The sequence below is a fragment of the Tachypleus tridentatus genome, chromosome 4, assembly GCF_004210375.1.
Source record: "Tachypleus tridentatus isolate NWPU-2018 chromosome 4, ASM421037v1, whole genome shotgun sequence".
NCBI lineage: Eukaryota > Metazoa > Arthropoda > Merostomata > Xiphosura > Limulidae > Tachypleus > Tachypleus tridentatus.
This window is the reverse complement of record NC_134828.1, coordinates 83,153,628-83,176,469: the sequence shown is the minus strand read 5'-3', so window position 1 is coordinate 83,176,469 and position 22,842 is coordinate 83,153,628. Positions and strand designations below refer to the sequence as shown.

The window sequence follows — 22,842 nt, the reverse complement described above, 5'->3', positions numbered from 1 at the left end:
TCACTTTTCTACGATGTGTATTGCAATGAAATTGTATACAGGCCTGGATGGGCATTTCTAAACCTCAGCTGTATTTTAAAACCCAATATCAAACATTTGAATAGTATAACTCATATCATGTTACTTTAGAAAGAGGTGAACGATCTATACAATCTAACATAGAGAGTTATTTTATATCATTGTTAAGTTCTCATTTTGCTAAATGGTGTTAACTATTCTATCACAGAAAATATAAGAAATTAGGAAATTCTCAGCTTCAATCCTTGATTACAGGTACTAGACTCACTTAACATACATCGCTTATCTACCAGTTACGTATCTTTGGCCACAGAACCCTTCATTTCTTCATTCACTTTTCAACTTCTAATCTTTAACAATTTTTTGTAAAAAAAAGTCCTTCATTGGCTCAATTATATGCTAAGGGCTTATAACTCTAGAATTTGGGTTTCAATCTTCGCAAAGAAACATTGCAGTTATCCAATTGTACAACAAGCTAAAACAAGTACTCTTCACGAATGTCCGTAATAAATATATCTAATGACGTAAAAATATCTAACTTTTATAAAACGGCAAAATGAACAAAAAACTTGATTGTTTTGTCAGGTCGTATCAAGTAGTATCAACTTAAAGCTCAACACATCAGTTGTCTGTAAAAAATTGGCAAGTGTTCTGTGTTAAAGCCAAGTTTCAACAATACCAGATAAAATATTTATCAATATAGCATTATGCTTATTCTGGGAAAGGTAACATTACGATAATTATAATTTATAGAGCAAAATACGCCTTCACAGATAGCAAAGGGAATTTTAAGAGTGAAATTTACCAACACGTTTCTCTCCTGGGAAAACCCCTTCGACTTTTTAATGTTTATAACATACAAATCAGCTCTTGTCACGGATGTAATGCGGAAATTTCGAGGGCCAAGCGCGGGACGATAGTTAAGAAATACTGAAACATATTTCATTTTAAAGGCCAAAGTTTGTAGTTTAAAAAATAAACAGCGAATTATCACACAATTCATATATGTAAGTATATATATGTAGCTTGTTACCCATCTGTAAATTTGTATATTTCTACTTTTTATTCATTTATTAATAAATATTTATAACATAAACGTCGACTAAATCCACCTAGCAATTTGTGTATCCATCCATCCGTATCCACCTACAAACACCGAACGACCAGTGTCTTTAAAGTTAGACTTAAATAATATAAGTGCTAATTTGTAATGTTTATAGCATAGAAATTAGCTCTTGTCATCTTGCCACAGATGAATGTGGAGAATTCGAGGGCCAAGCGAGGGACGATAGCTAAGAAATACTGGTATATATTTCATTTTAAAGGCTAAAGTTTAAAAAAATAAGAATGAATTATCACACTACTCAAATATGTATAGGTGTAACTTAATATCCATCTGTAAATTTGTATATTTTTACTTTTTATTCATTCATTAATAAATATTTATATCATAAACGTCGACTGGCTCCACCTAGCAATCTGTGTATCCATCCATCCATCCGTATACAATTACAAATCCCCGAACTGTTTGTTTGTTTTGAATTTCGCACAAAGCTACTCGAGTGTTATGTGTGCTAGCCGTCCCTAATTTAGCAGTGTAAGACCAGAGGGAAGACAGCTAGTCATCACCACCCACCGCCAACTCTTGGGCTACTCTTTTACCAACGAATACTGGGATTGATCGTCACATTATAATGCCCCCACGCCTGAAAATGGAGAGCATGTTTGGTGCGACCGGGATTCGAACCCGCAACCCTCGGATTACGAGTCGAACGCCTTAACACACTTGGTCATGCCGGGCCCAATTCCCACACTACCAGTGTCTTTAAAATTAAACTTAAGTAATATAAGTTCTAATCCTGCAATTTTAAAACCAAAAAAAAAAACGTTTAATGAAATTTTATCCAAGTCTTAATATACCTTCAGCTCACGATTTCATAAAACGTAACTGTTTTTTTTTGGAGAATATTATATAAATCTTAATACATTTAAATTACTTCGATTGATATATTATGGATTAAACAACCTTTTTAATTATTTTGTTCAGTAAGTCTTTAACATAATTTAATTTGTATATTATAATTTAAAAACTTTTGCTTAATATATATTGCATTCAAGCTTAAATTAACAGTACTAATAGAAACCTGTCAAGTTTACCACGACAATTTCTAGTCAAGGTTTTCTAGAGCTGGTAGAATATTATGAGAGCTAATTGGTCTTTTAGTGGTGTACAGGAGACAAGGCCCGGCACGGCCAAGGGATTGAGGCACTTGACTCGTAATCCCAGGGTCATGGGTTCGAATCCCCATTGCACCAAACATGCTCGCCCATTCCGCCGTGAAAGCGTTATAATGTTACAGTCAATTCCACTATTCGTTGGTAAAAGAGAAGTTCAAGCGTTGACGGTGGGTGATGATGTCCAGCTGTTTTCCTTCTAGTCTTACACTGTTAAATTAGGGACGGCTAGTGCAGATAGCCTTCGTGTAGCTTTGCTCGAAATTCAAAAACAAACAAGCAAAAAACAAGAGATAAAAATGTAGTCGAGAGTTTTAATTACCTAAACGTGAGGTTTGGTAGAAATTGTTACAAATGCAATAAACAAAATATAGGGAACAGTGTTAATTAACTGAAGACGAGGTTTAGCAGAACGATAACTGTACTTTTATTCATACATTTCTTCATACTCTAACTAAAATTGTCCTTCTTCCAATGATTTGTATATACTTATATTTAATTACAAATATTAGTTAAATACCTTTCATGACACGCAACAAAAGACAGAACTCTCGTTCCTGGAGATTTTAAAACAGGAAGTACGTCTTAAATATAAAATAGTGAAGTTTAACTCAGTTGTTGGTCTAAAACCATTTACAGAATACCTTGTATTATTATTATTAAGGTCTTGGGTCTCAGTAAGAAGAACAGTCTTGTTAATGCTACTTTTTTTCTGAAGTTGAACTGTAACGTTGAATTATAAGAGTTTCTTACATTTAGGTAGTTAATGTCAATACACTGAAACGTTGTTTTATAATAGGTTTTATACCAGATACTTTATGTTAATAGGCGTGCATTATACCTTTCAGTGAATATGTGTCATCACATTCTAACGAAAATTACTTTCACATTCACATTATTAAAGTTTTGGTGTTTGATTGGTTCGACTCAGACCCTACTTTCGTCCAATAGCCCAATCTTTTCCAGTTACGTGTGCTTTACCTTGGTTTACTTTTATTGTGAAGAAAATAAGGATTCGTTTCAGAACCAATAACTTCGATTTATTTTGCTGTTTTAAGAAGAAACGTTTTGAATTGGTTATTTTTTCTTAACTAAAAACTGTGTTCCTAACAACACGCAATATAAACCATTTAACTGGGAAGTCATAGAACAAAAAAAAAAGCATTAACAAACATCTGAAATCAAACCCAACTAGAATTTCCTTATCTGCCGAAAATCAGTGTTTAACCTACATTAGTAGGAGAAACAGTTGATATTTTAAGTTACGGTAACTGAGTAACGTAATTCTTCTCAAAGTTTTGAAATGACACAAATTTATTAACATACATTTTTGTCGTGAAGAAAAACACGAACTATAGAATACAGTTTATCTTTGACCCAATTAACCACTGCATTTTGAGATTGTTTTAAAAAGTTTAAGTTTTAAATAAGGACTTTTAGAAATCGCTCAAGATTAAAATCTTTTACATAGAAGGTCGAAACGTTGTTCGCTCTTCTATGTAAAATATTTTCTCAACCCAAACGACCCGTTTTTTGCATATATATTTATCTACAAGTGAGTTTTCTTGACAACACTCAAGATCAAAATCGATCAAAATGCATGAAATAACATTTCACTTAAATAGGAGAAAAATATAAAATAGCAAAGAGAAAGATGCTCAGTGTATAATTTATACACTGGTCTTTCAAAGTCACTTATTGACAGTATGGAGTTTTCGCAGTATGCACTAACAAAAACGTTATGACCTTTACTGAGAGTTTCAAGTCTTCAACTAACCTTGAGTGAGTTCCTAGAACATTGCTACATTACGAAAAAAAATCCACAAAATCCGTCATTTATTGTTACACACTTTGAATACGGGAAAACCAGTTGCTGATATTCATAGTGTAAAAAGCAGTTCATTATGAACTGGTAAACGTTTGTTAAGAAATCAAACCCTTTTGGTTGATGTGTTTGACCGCGTTCAAGATCTCATAGATTAATTCACTCTAATCCTGATTAACATAATTTCAATGTGAGGGTGGGCTAAAGATTCTGATGAGTAATAAAATCGAATCGTACGCACTGAAATAGAGCTAATAAAAAAGGGATAAAAAAGGTCTCATAGATTAATTTACTCTAACCTTGCATAAAAGAAGTTCATGTGCCGCGGCTATTGAAAATACCTTGTTGTTTTCCTATATTGCATTTTCTATGTAATATTTAGGCCTGGCATGGCCAAGCGCGTAAGGCGTGCGACTCGTAATCCGAGGGTCGCGGGTTCGCGCCCGAACCGCCCTAAACATGCTCGCCCTCCCAGCCGTGGGGGCGTATAATGTTACGGTCAATCCCACTATTCGTTGGTAAAAGAGTAGCCTAAGAGTTGGCGGTGGGTGGTGATGACTAGCTGCCTTCCCTCTAGTCTTACACTGCTAAATTAGGGACGGCTAGCACAGATAGCCCTCGAGTAGCTTTGTGCGAAATTCCAAAACAAACAAACAAACTATGTAATATTTAAATAAATCACTTTTAAACTATAGTTTAAAGTAACTAAGGAGACTAAATAGCAGATAGTTAATAGTTCTATAATATTTCAAACTGTTCGCAATTAAACAACCAGAGAGAGGAAAATAGTTTGTTACAACTCAAATTAAGAACAAATATGTTGTTTTGAAAATAAACCTTCAACAAAATTGTGTTTTTGTTTGAATTTCGCGCAAAGCTACTCGAGGGTTATCTGCGCTAGCCATCCCTAATTTAGCAGTGTAAGACCAGAGGGAAGGCAGCTAGTCATCACCACCCACCGCCAACTCTTGGGCTTATCTTTTACCAACGAATAGTGGGATTGACCGTCCCATTATAACGCCCCCACGGCTGAAAGGGCGAGCATGTTTGGTTCGATCGGGATTCGAACCCACTACCCTCAGATTACGAGTCGAACGCCTTAACACGCCTGGTAATGCCGGGCCCAACAAAATTGTGATATAAGCGTTAAGCTTTTGTTTTCTTGTCAAAAACAATACTTTCTACAGAGTAGCTTTAAAGGAACAAGAATGTGTCATATCATAAACATTTTTTACTGTTGTTTTTTCAATTGGTACAGGAGTGATGGTAGCCACAGTTCTCACGATGAGTTTAATTATTCCAGTATTTACACTGTATTTTCCACGATGACTTTAACTATTCTAGTATTTAAAGTGAATTCTTTAGATGAGACTACTCTCAAGAAACATTTTCTTGTGATATTTTATTTCAATTTTTAAAATTTCCAGACTTCTGTTAGTGTTACTTTGTGACCAAGGCCCGGCATAACCAGGTGGTAAGGTCGTTCCACTCGTGATCCGAGAGTCGCCTGTTTGAGTCCTAATCACATCAAACATGCTTGCACATTCAGTTGTGGGGGCGTTATATGTGACAGTCAATCGCAATATTCGTTGATTAAAGAGTAGCCCTAGAATGGACGGTGTGTGATGATGACTAGGTGCATCCCTTTTACTGTTTCACTGCTAAATTAGGGACGGCTAGAGCAGATAACCCTTGTATAGCATTGCGCAAAATTAAAAAAATATATAAACAAATAAACTTCCTGATCACACTGCGTAATCATTTCTTTGTATTAAAAATGTAAGTGTCAGAGTTTTAAAATGACGTTGTGAAAATACGCAAAGTGCCAACGGCAACACCACTATCAAATGTTTCCACATATCCTATAAATTACAAAAATTGAAATAACGTTGTTTTATCCTTAATACTGAAGGCGAAAGTTGAACAATCACTTCGTGTTTTGTTCTCTCCTGCAGCTCATTTTGAAGCCCCGTACACTGAATAACGCATCATTACTCAAGCACAAAACTGGTCGCCATGCTGTATCTGAGCTTCAAAAACTCTCAACTACTTATGTGATCTGTCTGAAGCACTTTTCTAATTTTCTCGATTGACCCTGGCACTTTTTTTTGCTTTCTTTCTAAGCTTCTGCCAGTTATTGATGTTTGTAGGAGTAGTCCACACCAATCGCGATCGAGAATCTTTTTTGCGCATGCCCATAAGTAATTCCTTTGTTGCATTTTGTTTGTTTTTTATGATTAAGTATTTTAAATAAAGTTCTACCTAAAGAAAAGAATCTTAATGTAGAGGGGCGGTTGAGTTTCTGTGTAATAACCACCAGAGAAACTATTAGAGTGCTGAGGTGTTTCGTCTAGTTGGCGGAGTTGTAGGACATTGTGTTACATTTACTCTCAAGTACGCTTTTCATCTTAAATAACTGGTTTTAGTACTATTAACACGGGAAATTATGCAGTCTAAACAGTGGTGGGTATTGTTAGTTTTTATCTTAAGAGTCCTACACGTTAGAACACAGAACGGTGAGGAAGAAAAAGACAAAGGTAGGTGTTCAGCTGCATATAATAAATGAAATTATTCTAGTACCGATGATGGCTGATCTATTATAATAGAACATTTATATTTCAGTTTTGTTCGTTTAGAATAATTTACATGCTTTCAGAGGAACTGCATGATGTAGTTATTTTTGTCTTATGGGATCTACCATTGAAATGATCAATGAACATTTCATGATTTAAAAGACAATATGTTTTATACACGTTACTTAATTCTTACATCGTTTGTTCGAATGAAAAAATAAACCACTCCTACTAAAGATTTACTCAAACATTGAATGTCACTTTATTCATGTGTAAATATATGTGTTAGTGTGTTCATACACGTGTTACAAATTCTGTCTTTATATTCAAAAATCGTGGAAGCTTTTGTTGGCTTAAAAACAACAGATTTTTTGTTGTGACCTGCTTGACACACTGTGGATCACAGACAATTTGTTTCAAAGCTACATATCCCTTGCGAGGTATGAATTTGGAATACTGTGATTGCTTCTCGCCAGCGTTTGAATGTTTAATTGTATTTATACTTAATTTATTGTGTGACAACCAGTGTGTAAAAAACTTGGTAGGCGCAGAATATACCATAAAGATATTATAATATTACATTAACAAAGTGAGAATTGTGAGGTTAAAACAATCAGTAACAACCATTTACTTGAGTTACCAGCTCAGATCAATTCGATCTTAATTCATACGTATTTTGTTAATTTATTCAACTTGGTGAAAACTCTACAGACTCATTAATCCTTTCCCTTTATGTAATACAGGATATTCCCCTATTTCTTCTGTCCACCGCTAGTACAGCTAAAATCAGGGGTTTGATTCTCCTTGGTGGGCTCAGCAGATAGCCCGATGTGGCTTTGCCATAAGAAAACAGACACATACTCTCTATTCCTGCCATACTTAAATACAGAACTTGTTAACTTCTATATCATGTAATTCCTGATCACCGATAGATGTCGCTAATACCTAGAAGATTTGTTTTTGTACGAAGTTACGCAATGAGCTATCTCTAGCAAGAAACAAAAAATTGTTTTTGTTTGTTTGTTTTTGAATTTCGCGCAAAGCTACTCGAAGGCTATCTGCGCTAGCCGTCCCTAACTTAGCAATGCAAGACTAGAAAGAAGGCAGCTAATCATCACCACCCACCGCCAACTCTTTTACCAACGAATGGTGGGATTGATCGTCACATTATAACGCCCCCACAGCTGAAAGAGCGAACATGTTTTGGTGCGTCCGGAATTCGAACCCGCGACCCTCGGATTACGAGTCGAACGCCTTAACACGCTTGGCCATGCCGGGCCCAGAAACGAAAAAGGACTATTCAGTAGGAAAAAAAAAATGCTTTTATCTCTAAAGGCAATAAAGTTTTAGCTCTTTATTAGAGCAAATTTTATTTATTAAAATGCATTAAATATTTGAGCTAAAATATATGTATGTAAACGATAGAAGGTACGAAGGAAGTATAAACATCAATCTCTGAATAATATTTCCTTTTTAAAATTTTCATGACCATCAATAGAATTCAAACACAATTATACAGATTTTTTTCTTTCAAGAACCGGTCGTCTAACTTTGAATGGTACTTAGAAATCACAAGTAAAGAAATTATTTTGTCCTTCAGCATTTGTCATTTAAACGATCTATGAAATATTCACAGTATGTTTTTATTCATTAAATCTAACTCTTGCATGGATCGTTTGTCAAGGACAAAGAATAAAACAGTCCTACAGAAGATGTACTCACAAAAAAAAAAAAACGTAAATGGGATTTACGTTGTCCCTGTAGTTTTGGATCCTGGGATTTATCTTGTCCCCATAGTTCTGGATCCAGATTAAACAGTGCTTACATGTGTGAGTGAAGTAAGATATTTTTCTTTAAGAATTTTAATCATATTTTCCTCATTATTAGTACTAAATTTACCAGTGAAGCAAGAGTTTTGAGTCTGCGAATGTAACAAAATCAGAATACTTTGTTGTAAGAGTAATGTTGTACGTACTTAAAGATTCATGTTGATATACTCGCTAAATAATTTTACAACCAACATTACTCAAAGAAACAACAATAACACATTTTCATAACAAACTTATTTTAATTGTAACTGCCAGTTGTCATAAAATTAATATAATTCCCTACGACTGAGAGAGTAATGAAAGAAAATATATGAAGAATATTGAATATTTTGACTTGAAATATACAAATAAAAAATCGCGGTTAGCAACAAGCCCCACGCCAGTACAGCGGTATGTCTTCCGATTTATAACGCTAAAATCAGCGGTTTGATTCCCCTCGGTAGGCTTAGCAGATAGCCCAATGTAGCTTTGCTATAAGAAAACACACACACACGTTTAGCAACAAAATAAAATTTGATAACAGCAAAACTGGATATGTGTATTTCTGTCTGTAATACTTTTAACTGCCATGGGTCACTTTAAATGTTTTACGACCATGAAGAAACAGAAATCACCATCTAATTTTCACTGGTTTCAGATAAATAACGAAATATTCAAACGTGTCTTTTGGTTTTTATTGTGTATCTATAAAAGTATTACTGTGATGTGTTGAATGGCAATGTTTTCTTCTTTTTATTTTAAGCTTGTCACAAGGAACCTTTTACCATAACGCCACCTTGTGTATGGCACGTCTCATAAGCATTTTTACTGGGGGGGGATAAGATATTGAATCTTATAATGTCACATAGGTGCATGCTTTTACTTGGTACTCTTCCGTTATACCTCCACAAATGATATTTTTCTTACTGTATAAATATAATGTTTATTAATATAATTTTAGAAATTTATTATAGACATTTACCATATGAGTAAAATGCATATACATTAAGTTATTAACATTACAGGTTTTTAACGGAAAAGTACATTTCTTTTTCTTTTTTGGGAAGATTTGGAACAGAAAACGAAATCTTATAATGCCACCTGTTGGTGTGTTTCTACAAAGAGTGTTCTCCTTCTTTGTTTTTAGAGTGCTTATTGATGTTCTGTACTTTCTCATATTCAAAAATTGACGTTTATACAACATAGATCCAAGTGTACTATTTACAAACCACCTTGGATACGATGTAAAATCACACTATATCATCAATGTTGCCATGAAACAGCAAGGATTACATTGTGGTCCTTGGCTTCCAAATTACCAAATAATCTTTACTCAGAAGGACAGTAATCTATTGAAATTTTCAAAGTTTAATAATAACATTCGATGGTCATAGTTCAATTTCACATATGCAGTTTGTATTTTTGTGATCATTTAATTAGCTGTTTCTTTAAATAAAATTGTTATTCTTAAGACAACGCCCAACTATATTTTTTCTAGCCACAGAGTCAGCTAGATTAATCAAAAAGAAAATAATTTAAACTTGATATGGATATAAAAACGTTTCCGGGTGTTCCATGATTAATGAAGGTGGTAACGTCAAATTTAAGCTGTATCTTATAGTTGACTGACAAATTCCACATGCTGAAATACTTCGCTATATTCGCAAGGTAAGGTTAGAAATATTTATTGAACGTTTTAACACTTGTTCCACAGCACGTCTACGTCTTAAAATGTGATGGTTAATTTGTAATCGGATTGGGTGAAGATTAACCTAGAAAGCAATATCTTCTTTGTTGTAAGAAGAATATAGAGTTCTTTAATAATATAAATAGAAATTTATAAAATACATTTGAAAGTGTTATGACGCTAATAGAATCAATTATAGTAATGCATTCTATTAATGCTATTTATATTACCAGTAACCAGAAGAAATAGTGATGTATCAGATGTTATAATGGTTAATACATAATTGCTTAAAATAGAGTAAACGACTTCTGAGATTGTATTTAGGAGTTTCTTGTTTGTTCTCATGTGATTCTTCTTGTTTCTGGATCAGTTTTACTAGTGCTATTAGCTTATTAAACCCCAAAACTAATCTTGTTTCTGGATCAATTTTACTAGTGCTATTAGCTTATTAAACTCCAAAACTAATCTTGTTTCTGGATCAGTTTAACTAGTGCTATTAGCTTATTCAACTCCAAAACTTATCTTGTTTCTGGATCAGTTTTGCTAGTGCTATTAGCTTATTCAACTCCAAAACTTATCTTATTTCTGGATCAGTTTTACTAGTGTGATTAGCTTATTAAACTCAAAAGTAATCTCACAGTCAGCACCATTGTCAAATTCGAAAAATACTCTTGTGTTAGTTTTATTTAGACTATTGAATCTCATTTCGTTGTTGAATTCGAGAATATTCATGCTATCAGTTTGTCGTTGGATCATATTATTTTATAAAAATAATGACAAAATTCGGTTTCAAACGTAGCAACAGTTATTGAACTCGAGCTAGTGCGTGTGTGTGTTTTCTTATATTAAGGCCACATCGGGCTATCTGCTGAGTCCACTGAGTAAAATTGAGCCCCTGATTTTAGCGTTGTAAATCCGTAGACTTACCATACCACTGTACTAGCGTTGGCCTCTCGCGCGAGCAAAGCTGACTGTAAAAATTGGGGTATAGGCGTTCTTTACTTATGCCCTATACCAGTGCAGTAATTATACAACATTAAGGAGAACCTTCTGTTTGTGTATGCGTATCCTTCTAAACGAGTTGATTGAACCAGACCAAACTTGGTACGATAACTTACTAATGTAAAGCAAACACATTCAAATAAACTTTCCTATATATTGACAAATAAAAATATTTTTAGAATAGCACCTATGTCGTTACTGTAGTAATTATTTTAAATTACTGAGTTTGAATAAAACTCCGATCTCAAGAAAATTCAACAAGTCAAAGATTGTTAACAAATTTGTCCTCATTTTGGCTTACTTTCCATAGTAACCAATATATAAAATATCCAGCTACAATGAGGATCGTTCGAATCTCTGTCTCTGTCGGTGTTTGGGTAAGAAAAGTTCATGCCCTGGAGGGTCAGGTTCTCAATGACCTCTTCTACCCGTACTTATGTTCTTGCCGGATTGATATTTATAATTGTAGAACTGAATATTATTTTGATCCTTTTCAGGGCAATGTCCATGTATTGTGGCTCATATATAGTGATTATTTTATTCTATCAGCAGAATGTCAAGTTTGTTGGTGACATTTTTTTATTGCTTAATACACATACACACATATATATATATATATTTTATTATTATTTTGTTATTATTATTTTTTTATACGTATTTTTATTTATTTTTATATTTAAAATATAAATTAACTGGGGAGAGATATTTAGGGCTATTTTCATCATGTATGAGGTACCTGTCTAGTTCGCATAGTAATTCGTTTTTCATCCAGTTCTTATTAAAGTACATTATTGTACTATGTAGGAGTCTATCTGGTATGGTTGGTGTGTTTGAATATTTGTAAATGAACTGAGATGATATAGTTCTTGGAACTCTGTATGCAGTTGTGAGGAGTGTGTTTTGGATTGTTTGTAGTTTGGTTTTAATTATTTTATTGCTTACAGTTATCCATGCTGGAGCTGCATAATCTATTACAGGTCTAATATATGTTTTATAGATTTTTAGTATGTTATCTGTAGATGCTCCACTGTTTTCACCAGTTAGACTCCTAGCATAGTTAGTTCTTCGCCAGACTTTATTTTTAATTTCGTTAACATGATTGATCCAAGTTAGTTTTGAATCATAGGTCAGACCTAAAAATTTTGCCGATGGGACAGTCTGAAGTAGTGTGCCATTCATATATAATTCTGGCTATTGTTTTTTGTGCTTTTTTCAGTTTCGTAAAGACTACGAGTTGTGTTTTTGCTGTGTTTATTTTTATTCTATATTTTTGACAGTATTCACTTATTTTATTTAATTGCGGTTGTATGTTAGTGGCTGCTATCGTGGGTGTTGCGGCACTTTTCCAGACTGTCACATCATCTGCGAACTATGAAGAGAATCCATGATTCGGATCCCTCAGTGGCATATTGTTTACATACATGATGAAGAGTATAGGGCTAACCACCCCTCCCTGAGGGACACCAGCTTCAGGAGTAAAGTATTCAGAAAATGTTCCTTCAACATTTACTCTACATTTTCTATTTTCCAAAAAGTTAGATAACCAGCGAATAATTCCTCGCGGTAGTTCCATTTCATTCATTCGGAACCTTAGACCATCGTGCCAAACAGTGTCGAATGCCTTCTCGATATCAAGGAAGCAAGCGACAATACATTCTTTTTTATTGAAGCTATCTATTATGGTTTCGGTTAATCTGATTAGGTGGTCTGTCGTTTGTCTAAATTTTCTGAATCCATTTTGATCTTTTGGTAATTTTGATGTTATCTCCAAGAATGTGGAGTGTTTTTTACTGATTATTCTTTCGAGAATTTTGCCTACACAGCTGGTCAAGCTGATTGGTCGGTAGCTATTAGGTTTATTTGCTGGCTTTCCTTCCTTATGGAATATTAATATATTAGCAAGCTTCCAAGAAACTGGGATTATCCTGAGGATAGAGATAGGTTAAAAAGTGAATTTAGGTGGTCAAACAATTTCGGAGTGCCCTTTTTTAAAAGGATGGCTTGTATTTCATCTTCACCTAGTACAATGAGGATAATAAGGGTACTGCTGCCATTTAAATTTACCGCTTTTTTAAATTCGCTATTCTGGTTTATGTTAACATTAGAGTAATCGATAAAACCTAAATTAGAGAATTATTACATAATTGAAATATTTTAGGATATTTCTTACTTCTTGATGTGGAGTATAGATTTCCGTAAAATAAAATTTCAAAATTAATATTAAATTTAAGGTAATATACAAAATTAGGACAATAGAAATATTGACCACATCTCTAATGTGAAATGGGTTGCTTTGAACATAAAATGACACATCTACTTTGCCATTTCTGCCAAGTTTCTCGTCTTGACTGCTAATCCACTTCACCTCTCTTAAAAGAGTTTTTTGGAAAATTAATGCCACTGATCATTCTCACAAAGACCTGGCTCATTTTTAGCAAATTGTGAAGTTTTCGAGTTTTCAGTTGTCAAAAATTTCCTTAAAATAACCTGTAAAACTTTTAAACGTAGACATTTAAAGTGGTTTGCAAGAGCTTCAAAAAGAGAACCAATTATGTGCTGAGAGTTCACTTTTGCTAGTGGACTTGCACCGAGTTGTTTGGGCTTTAACCAAGGGCCTCTCAAAAATTAGGCAAAACGCATTTTTATTTAATATATATGTATACAGACGTATATACATATTTAGGTGGTAAAACGGTGTTGTGTACTTTAAAACATTAGCCATTTCCAATCATCTGCGACCGGCATGGCCAGGTGGTTAAGGCACTCGACTCGTAATCCGAGGGTCACGGATTCAAATCCCCATCACACCAAACATACTCGCTCTTTCAGCCGTGGTGGCATTATAATGTGACGGTCAATCCCACTATTCGTTGGTAAATGAGTAGCCTCAGAGTTGGTGGGTTGCTCAATATTTTGCCAATGACACATATATACATGTTTAAAATATACGAACTTTATATTTTAATTATATGCGTAATTTTTGTACAATTTTTAAAATTATTTTAAAACATATAGTAAAATTTTTGTACTTTCAGTATTAAATACATAATTATGTAATATTTTATACATATTTAAATTTTCCTTTTATTTGTAGTTAGGGTCACATAATTATAACGCTTATTATATTAACGTGTTAATCTGATAATTAGTATAAATATGCTATTAAAAAACACCCACCGCCAACTTGTAGGCTACTCCTGTGTCATCGAATAAGAGAATTTGATCGTTATTATCATAAAATACCTACAGTTGTACAAACAAAGCGAGTTTGTTTGTTTGTCTTCTGCTGGCAGAAGCGACCCCTTGATGTAAAGATTCACAGTCTGATATGCGAACCACTGGGTCACCCCTGGTCCCGTTAACTCTTCATTCTTGCCTTTACCAATCAGTTGTTTCCTTCATGATTTATGTATGTGTGTATTATAGCGTTATTTCATATTAAGAATGTGTATTTATGTAAACGTTTAGCGAAATCGATTTATGACGGTTTCTTTAGAGATTTTGACGTTAAGCACTAGAATCATTATTTGATGGTGAAGGGCTCGAATTCTCCTCACACCAAATATGCTCGCTGTAGGGCAGTTATAATGTGATAATAAATCTCACTATTCGTTGGTAAAAGATTATCTCAAGACTTGGCGCTTGCTGTTGATGACTAGCTGCATTCCCTCTATTCTTACACTGCTAGATGAGGAACAGCTAGTGCAGATAGCTCTCGTGTAACTTTGCGCGTAACATTCAAAACAAACAAAGAAGTTCCTTTTTTTTCTTTAATTTCCAGAAACGATAGATTTTTAAACAACTTGAATGAATTCGGTATGGATATCCCATTTCTTATGAACAATTTTTTGTGCTCAGGAATTACTGACCCATATTGTCCTAGTATGTGAGGTCCGTCATTCTCTTTCCGGGTATTCAAAAGGTTTTTGGAATCATTAACACAAAGATGTTATCTAGTGAGGGTAAGATACAATAAACCTGTGTAACAAAATTTTTACTTTTTCTTGTTCCTGAGCAGAAAGTCTTATTTCCCAATTGCTTATGAGTAAAGTAAATGGAAAAGACCTATTTTTCTTCAAACTTTGCTTTTGTAACCTGGGAGCGTATAACAAAAACATGATGGGAGACTATATTTGGGAGCTGATACGTGAAAGTGATTTACAATGCAGTCGCAAAGCTCGAAAAACTACTCACTTCTAAACATTTTTGTATAACTTTAGTATAAATACATGTAAATCTTAATTCATATGTTGTTTTATTCAGACCTTATGTAAATGAAAATGTGCAAATTTGTCCGTTTTTACAAAGACAATAATTTAATTTCTAAATATCATTATCCAGGTCACAAAAGCAAAGTTTGAAGGGAATAATGGCCATTTTCTGTACTTTTACAACATAAGCAATTAAGAAATAACACATACTATCCAGGAACAAAATTTGTGTTACACAGTGTAATTAGATGTATGTGTAAGACCATTCTTGATTCATTCGGCGTAAAGAAGTTTGAATTGGACTGCTGGTTACACTACGTATACTTGTGCATATGAAAATAAAATATTTAAAATTGTCCAAACGTGAAAATTGTACTCATCAAACAGTGTTTAAAATGTGTCCTTCCGCGTGTAAAAAAAGTAGAAACACCATATCTAATTGCACCGAAAAATACACCTTTAGTACATCATATATCGGTATCACCTTTCCGTAGTACATTTATTTCATATATCGGTATCTAAGCACAAGATCTAAACTGTTATTTCCTTGTTCCTTAGCACACTGTCATTTCTTTGAACTATTTATTTCATTTTTTTCTCTACACTAACTTCTTCTGTTCCTTTCACACTTACTGTGCACAAAAGTAAACTGTTATTTCTACTTGTTCCTTTTCTCTTTTCACACAACTGTTATTTCCTTGTCATTTCCTTGTTCCTGTTCCCAACTGTTATTTCCTTGTTTCTCTGTTATTTCCTTGTTCCCGTTCTCTACACACAACTGTTATTTCCTTGTTCCCTTTCTCTACACACAACTGTTATTTCCTTGTTCCCGTTCTCTACACACAACTGTTATTTCCTTGTTCCCGTTCTCTACACACTACAGTTTATCAAGAAGGCGTGTGAGAACGATACCAAAGTTTCATTAGAAAAGTAAGTACGACGACAGTCGTGATATTTTCCTTACTATAATCACTGAAGAAATGAATTATGTCTTTATTTATTTCTTATTAAACATAAAACAAAACACTGAGCTACCTTTATTATACTCACCTAAGAATCGAACCACAAATTTTAACATTAAAAATCCTCTGCCTTACAGATGCGCCACTGGTGATAAAGAAAATGAGTATACAATCAAATATCTAATAGAGAACTTTTAACATTTAGTGTCTTGTGTTGTTGTTTGTTCCTTATTAAGTACAAAGCAACACACAGGGTTATCTGTGTTTCTCCAACCAGGGTTATCGAATCTCGGTTTCTAGTGGTATAAGTTCGCAGACATGCCGTTGTGCCACTAAGGGTGCTAGTGTTTTATTAGAGAGTTTAGTTACCTTATAATGAATTTTAAAAGTACAATCGTTATTGTCACTACTTTACGTCACCTAATTGTTCTGGATATTCAGATTATTATATTATAGTGTTCTTTATGCAGTGTTATTTTGGAATGTCTTCTGTTTATGCTACTGTAATGTCTTTATGTGTTATGTATTATGGGATATTAGTGTGCAACCTTTGGTACTAGCAGTGTGATACCTACAGAATTTAATGTGAGAAGTTTTTTGATACTGTTTATTCTACAAAAATTTATGGTGGTATTTCTTTGGGGTATTTTGGGATCATTACTGTGAAACCATTTATTGTTACTACTGTTTTGTCTTCTAGTTTTCTGTTACTTGTATTTCCTGGCAGTATTTCTGTTGAATAATATGGTATTATTGTTATTACTAACAAAAATGCCAACCTACGGGAGACTATTTGTGCTAGTAATTGCTAAATGTAGTGTTTATACCTCATTGGGAAAAAATTAGAAAAAGTGAACATTTTCTAAAATATGGTTTGTTTGTTTTTTCCTGGGAAGTACTGCTAAGAAAAATTGGCGGGATGTGCTCTTCAGTTATACATAACCCATTGCATCAAAGTGACTTATTGTACGTTGCTCAAAATTTTCATATATATTTTCTACACACAAACTCTATTTTTTATAGATTAAAGCGGTGCCATTTATTGAAAAATGAATATTTTTGAGGACTCCAGTTTTTCTGTACTGCATTTAAAAATTACATCAATAAAGGTATAATCAAACCTCGACGTACAGTATTAGTGAAAATAGTGTTATTGTGTTATGGAGAGCACATTTGCTTAAAACTGTATTGTATTATAAAGAAATAATTGTTGTGTATACCACAGTTATTTTTCTTATTCTCTGGATTTTGAATACCCAAAATGTGAACTCTTTTATAATTTTTTTCGTTGTGACACAAATTAATAGATGGCGTCACATTGTATTTATTCCAATTACATATATACGTTTGTTATAGTATGATTATTTTGGAACCCTCTAACAGTAGATTACTGTAGTGTCTTCTGCTATTATTATTGCAACGTTTTCTGGTATTGTTGTTTCGGATACTTCTGTAGGTGTTACATTGATGTCTCTTGAGTAGTGTGACAATGATATCAGTTGATAATGTTACTATGCCATCTATTGTTAGGCTTTACTTGTTTTCAAAGCCTTGCCGCTTTATTTGTCGTGATTTAGTTAAAAGTGTTCTATATCACAATGTTTACCTGGCATGGCCAGGTGGGTTAAGGCGTTAGACTTATAATCTGAGGATCGCGGATTCGAATCCCTGTCGCACCAAACAGGCTCGCCCTTTCAGCTATGGGTTCATTATAATGTGACAGTCAATCCCACTATTCGTTGGTAAAAGAGTAGCCCAAGAGTTGGCGGTGGGTGGTGATGACTAGCTTCCTTCCCTCTAGTCTTACACTAATAAATTAGGGACGGCTAGCGCAGATAGCCCTCGACAGCTTTGCATAAAATTCAAAAAATAAACAAGCAAATTTTACAGTGTTGCTTTCCTTCTATATACGTTGTCTAAAATATTAATTAATCAGTAATTTATTTTCAAGTAGTTTAGCAGTATTTGTGTGGAATACATTGTCTAGGTTTACAGACAATAATAAATTACTAAAAGATAGTTTGTTTTTGTGTTTTTTTTGCCTAGACTGTAAATTCGAGAATTTACGGTTTGCAACCCATTGCCCTGAAACACGCTCTGCCCTTGGGTGGGTTATTACAGCGACAGTTAAATTTAACTGTTCAATCAGACAGTAGTAGTATAAAAGTTAACAGTGGATGTTGTTGTGTAGCTGTCTTTCCTCCATATACCCACAAATAAGAATGGCTATGTCCAGGTGTCCTTGGAGTCACATATGTTATTATTCATAGGTGACTTAGAATTGTTTCACATCAGTAATAATTATAGATCTTTAAAGAACTGAATGAATAAATGTTTTCACGCGCCCCTTTAAAAAAAAACAGTTTCGATACCCCACTGTAGATTTCTGTGCTTAACTACAAAATAATCAATCAATCAAATCCTCAAAAACAAAAATATATTCCCAGGACCATTCGTATTCATTCTAAAATTATAACGAAATTTACCCTGATATTCTGGTAAGTTTGTAGATTACAAACGATACAGATTCTATACATTTCCCCTTTTCTTGCACAAAATTCGTATTCATAAATTAAACTGAAGTAAACGCTTTTTAGAAACATTTTTCGTAATAATACTTTTTATAAACATAATATCTTTGGTAGTGATGAAAACATTAATTATGAAAAGGAATTATTCTGAGCGTATAGATTTTGAATTGAGTTAAACATCATAAACGCCTTTCCGAAATAAATAATTAATGCTAATACTAAGACCAAAATTAATAAACAGGTTTATTTTAATAATCTATTCTTAAGAAAAATATTTTAAAATTTAACAAAGTCTGGGAACTTTGAATAAGCTATAAAACAAATTTCAGGTTAAGAATTAACACGCGTGTATTTTATGAAATGAAATGTTGTGGTTTGAATTTCGCGCAAAGCTACACGAGGGCTATATGCGCTAGCCGTCCCTAATTTAGCCATGTAATATTAGAAGGAAGACAGCTAGTCATCATCACCCACCGCCAACTCTTGGGCTACTCTTTTACTAATAAACAGATGACTGACCGTCACTTTATAACACCCCCACTGCTGAAAGAGCGAGCATGTTTGGTGTGACGAGGATTCGAATCCGCGACCCTCGGATTACAAGTCCAGTGTCTTAATCACCTGGCCATGCCGTGCCTGAAATGTCATGTCAAAATGTATTCATGATTTTATCATGATTAATCAAAAAATGTGGAAACCTATAAAGAACAGTGACACGCAGGCCTAATAATTTAAACTTCAAAACGTTGTTTTGGTTTTAATAGCGGATTTTCGATAATTCAGCTACGAATATTTAAAAATAATATTCATTTTTTCTATCAATTAAGGATATTTTACAACTTGGGAAGAAAAAATCTTACTAAGATCAAATTATTATTTTGTTTACTAAAATGAACAAAAATGCTAGTTGAAGAAAAGAAAACACCACTGATGTCAAACGAATATCCATCCTCATTCATCTTGATTTGTGTGAAATATACGTATTTTATTCCCAAAACTACGTGATGTGATTTTTCTTTTATGTACTGTGTCTAGAGCACTTATTTGTTTGTTTGGAGGTTTATTGCAAAGCTACATGAGGGTTATTTGCGCTAGCCGCCCCTAATTTTGCAAAGTAAGACGAAAAGGAAGATAGCTAGTCATCAACACCCACCAATAACTTTTGGGCCACTCTTTTACCAGCGAATTGTGGAATTGAACGTCACATTATCACGCTCCCACGGCTGAAATGGCGAGCTTCTTTGGTGTGACGGGGATTCGAACCCGCGACTCTCCTATTACAAGTTGAGAGCCTTAACACCTGGTTATGCCAGACCTAGCAGTGATGGGATTAAGGATATTTGTTTCACTAAAGTAGTGTTGTAGTTAATCAGTTAGTTTCCAATATGACTACTTGAGTTTGGTACTTTCAATATAATGGGTCCTTTTGCAACGTTTGGGTTAAGCAGCCAGTTCAAGAAACCTCAAGGTTTAAACATATCCGTCCCGTACATATTTCCGGAAATTCCATTGTGTATTCTGTTTTATATTTAAAACGATATGAGTGTTGCTCAACAAGATAAAATCGAAAAGACACAAAATATTTGTCTAAGACTGGTAACAGAATGTACTTTAACCCGTCCTATTAAAGCCCTCAAGAACACCGTGAAACATCAACAGCCCTCACAAGCAAAACTCTTCACCATAGCTTTTGTGTGTAAAAATCATGCACTTCAACATCGAGCCACTACTAATTTTCAGTTGGAACATTTCAGTTCCACAACAATCCCACAGACATCTACCTTTCAAACAGCCTAAAAGTAATTCTGGGAACATCTATCGATGGGCAGTTGCTACATAGTTGTCACTGTAGTAATTATTCGTCACCAAGCATCAAGTATGTAGAATAAACATTGGCACCATTAGGGTCTATGAAAATCGTTCTAGACAGAAAACCTTAGATTAGACAGGGAATGAAATAGCAAAACAAAAAACTGTCAGCACCTATTTGAAGACCATGATAGACAATTGCTTATAATAATAGACAAAAATCATTCCTACACTACAGCTAGTAAGAAAGCTGGTTGGTTATCCAATGTTTCGGGGAACAACAACATTCTGCATAAGACGAGTGAAGCATTCATAGTCAACACAAGAAGGATTTCTGAGAGGAATGAGCCGCAGACATACTTTGCCACCAACAGGATATTTCAAAGTGGCTCTCGAATTGTACTGCATAAAAGTAAGAGTGGTTGGTGTCTAGTCCATCACCTGGATGTGTACTGCGCAGTCTGACTAGCTTATAAGTAAATCAAGTTCAACACAGCTCTTCTGACTGTATACCTATACTATTAATCCGAAAACAGCAGCGTGGAAGTTCTTCAACATTCAAAAGGAATTAGATTGGTTAAAACAAAAAAAAAATGGTGTAGCTTAGAAAAACAAATATTGAGAATAACTTGGACACAGTTCTGAACCCATTCTTTTCTATCGCCTGTCACGTAGTTAGCTTCCATATTAAAATCAGTGCATGTTAGCACAACCATCGGAATATTTTATCTGGTGTTCAATTCAATAACCGGAAAATTGTAATTTTGACACACCAATAAACTTACAGAATACTTTAATTTTTTTTTTCTTTTTTTCCAAACATTACCAAGAACCCTCTGTCACAAGTACATTACGTGATTCATGTCCTTTCTAAAATATTTCTATCAATAATTTCAAAGTTTTTAGGAAGTAGCTGATATTGAAAAAAATAAAATAAACTCTTTGGATTTTCAATAAGTTCACCTGTCGAAAGAGCGAATTTTATTGGGTTTATAATATATTAGTTTTTATTCAATTGGAATGTTCGAGTCTTTAGTTAAGCAGTAGTTTTGTTGTTGTTGCTGTTATTTGGTTTCAATGTTTTATTTGGTCATATGAAATGAAACGTTATAATGACGTAATTATCGTCAAATATGGTTTATCTTGTATCAAGAAAAGCAAATCGAAGTGTAGATTGTAGAGGATACACACACACACACAGATGACAGTCTGATCAGTATCTTCGTTAATTAGGTGATGCAAAGAACATGCTTATGTTCGAATAAGTTTTAAAGGTAGGCTCAGCAGTCTGAATAAATTCAAATATTATACATCTTCTAGTGTGGTTTTGTTCTACAACTTAACGTTGTAAGTATTCAGCGGTATACTAAGTCAAATATAATAAAATTGGAAGAATCGAATTTATCCCGGACATTTATGCTCATAAGTCAGCAACTGTAATTTAAATTAGTTCAACCTTTTAACTTTTGGTCTTTGTAAACATTGAAAATAAACAGTATACGAAAAGTAAAGTGGAAGTCCAATGTACATTTTACATTATTTGGATACTTAGCAGACGAAATGTATTTTCTAAAGATTAACACTTGGATCTTGTTTTACCGATTAGCTAATTTATTTTTTGTTATTGTTTTTTAGTAATATTTAGGTCTCAACAAATACTTCTTGTGCTTTATGCAAATTTTGCACCTGTTTAATAATATAAGGGAACTTTGAATTATAGCTGGTAAAAGTAGTTTTAAGCATGTTATCAGCTACAGATAAAAATTACGGTTACTGGTCTATATCTGGACCTACCAGCACGATAGTACACGTTTAAGGGTATATAAAAATGGACTTATAAGTTCGACTAGCAAATCCATTTGACGAATAGTGTGCAATGGTTTTGGATTTTAAAACTAACTATTTTAAATCGCATAGTTATTGAAATGTTTCATTTTTAATAAATGTTTGCCTTGTTCTTTTCAGTTTACCAATTATTATAATGTCTAAAGAATTACATTAATTTCATTTTCACAAATACAAATCGATTCTATACTTTGAAGTAATATAGTCATGTATATAAACGTAGTGAAAATCCAAAAGCATGTTGTGTGAGAAAAACAGGAGAAATATATTATCTTTCGATTTCTTTATTTTAACTGTCTATGCTGGTAGCTCAGCAGTAAGCTTGAGAACTTATAA

General features: G+C 33.7%; 1 protein-coding gene across 1 annotated transcript in view; it reads left to right on the top strand.

Moving 5' to 3' along the window:
* The first annotated feature begins 6,375 nt into the window (after positions 1-6,375).
* LOC143249575 (pancreatic lipase-related protein 2-like) overlaps positions 6,376-22,842 on the top strand; it is a 37,742-nt gene continuing 21,275 nt past the window's right edge. Inside the window, exon 1 of the mRNA XM_076499678.1 lies at positions 6,376-6,615. Coding sequence (XP_076355793.1) covers positions 6,525-6,615 — 91 coding nt within the window. The 5' untranslated portion in view covers positions 6,376-6,524. The remainder of the gene's footprint in view (positions 6,616-22,842) is intronic.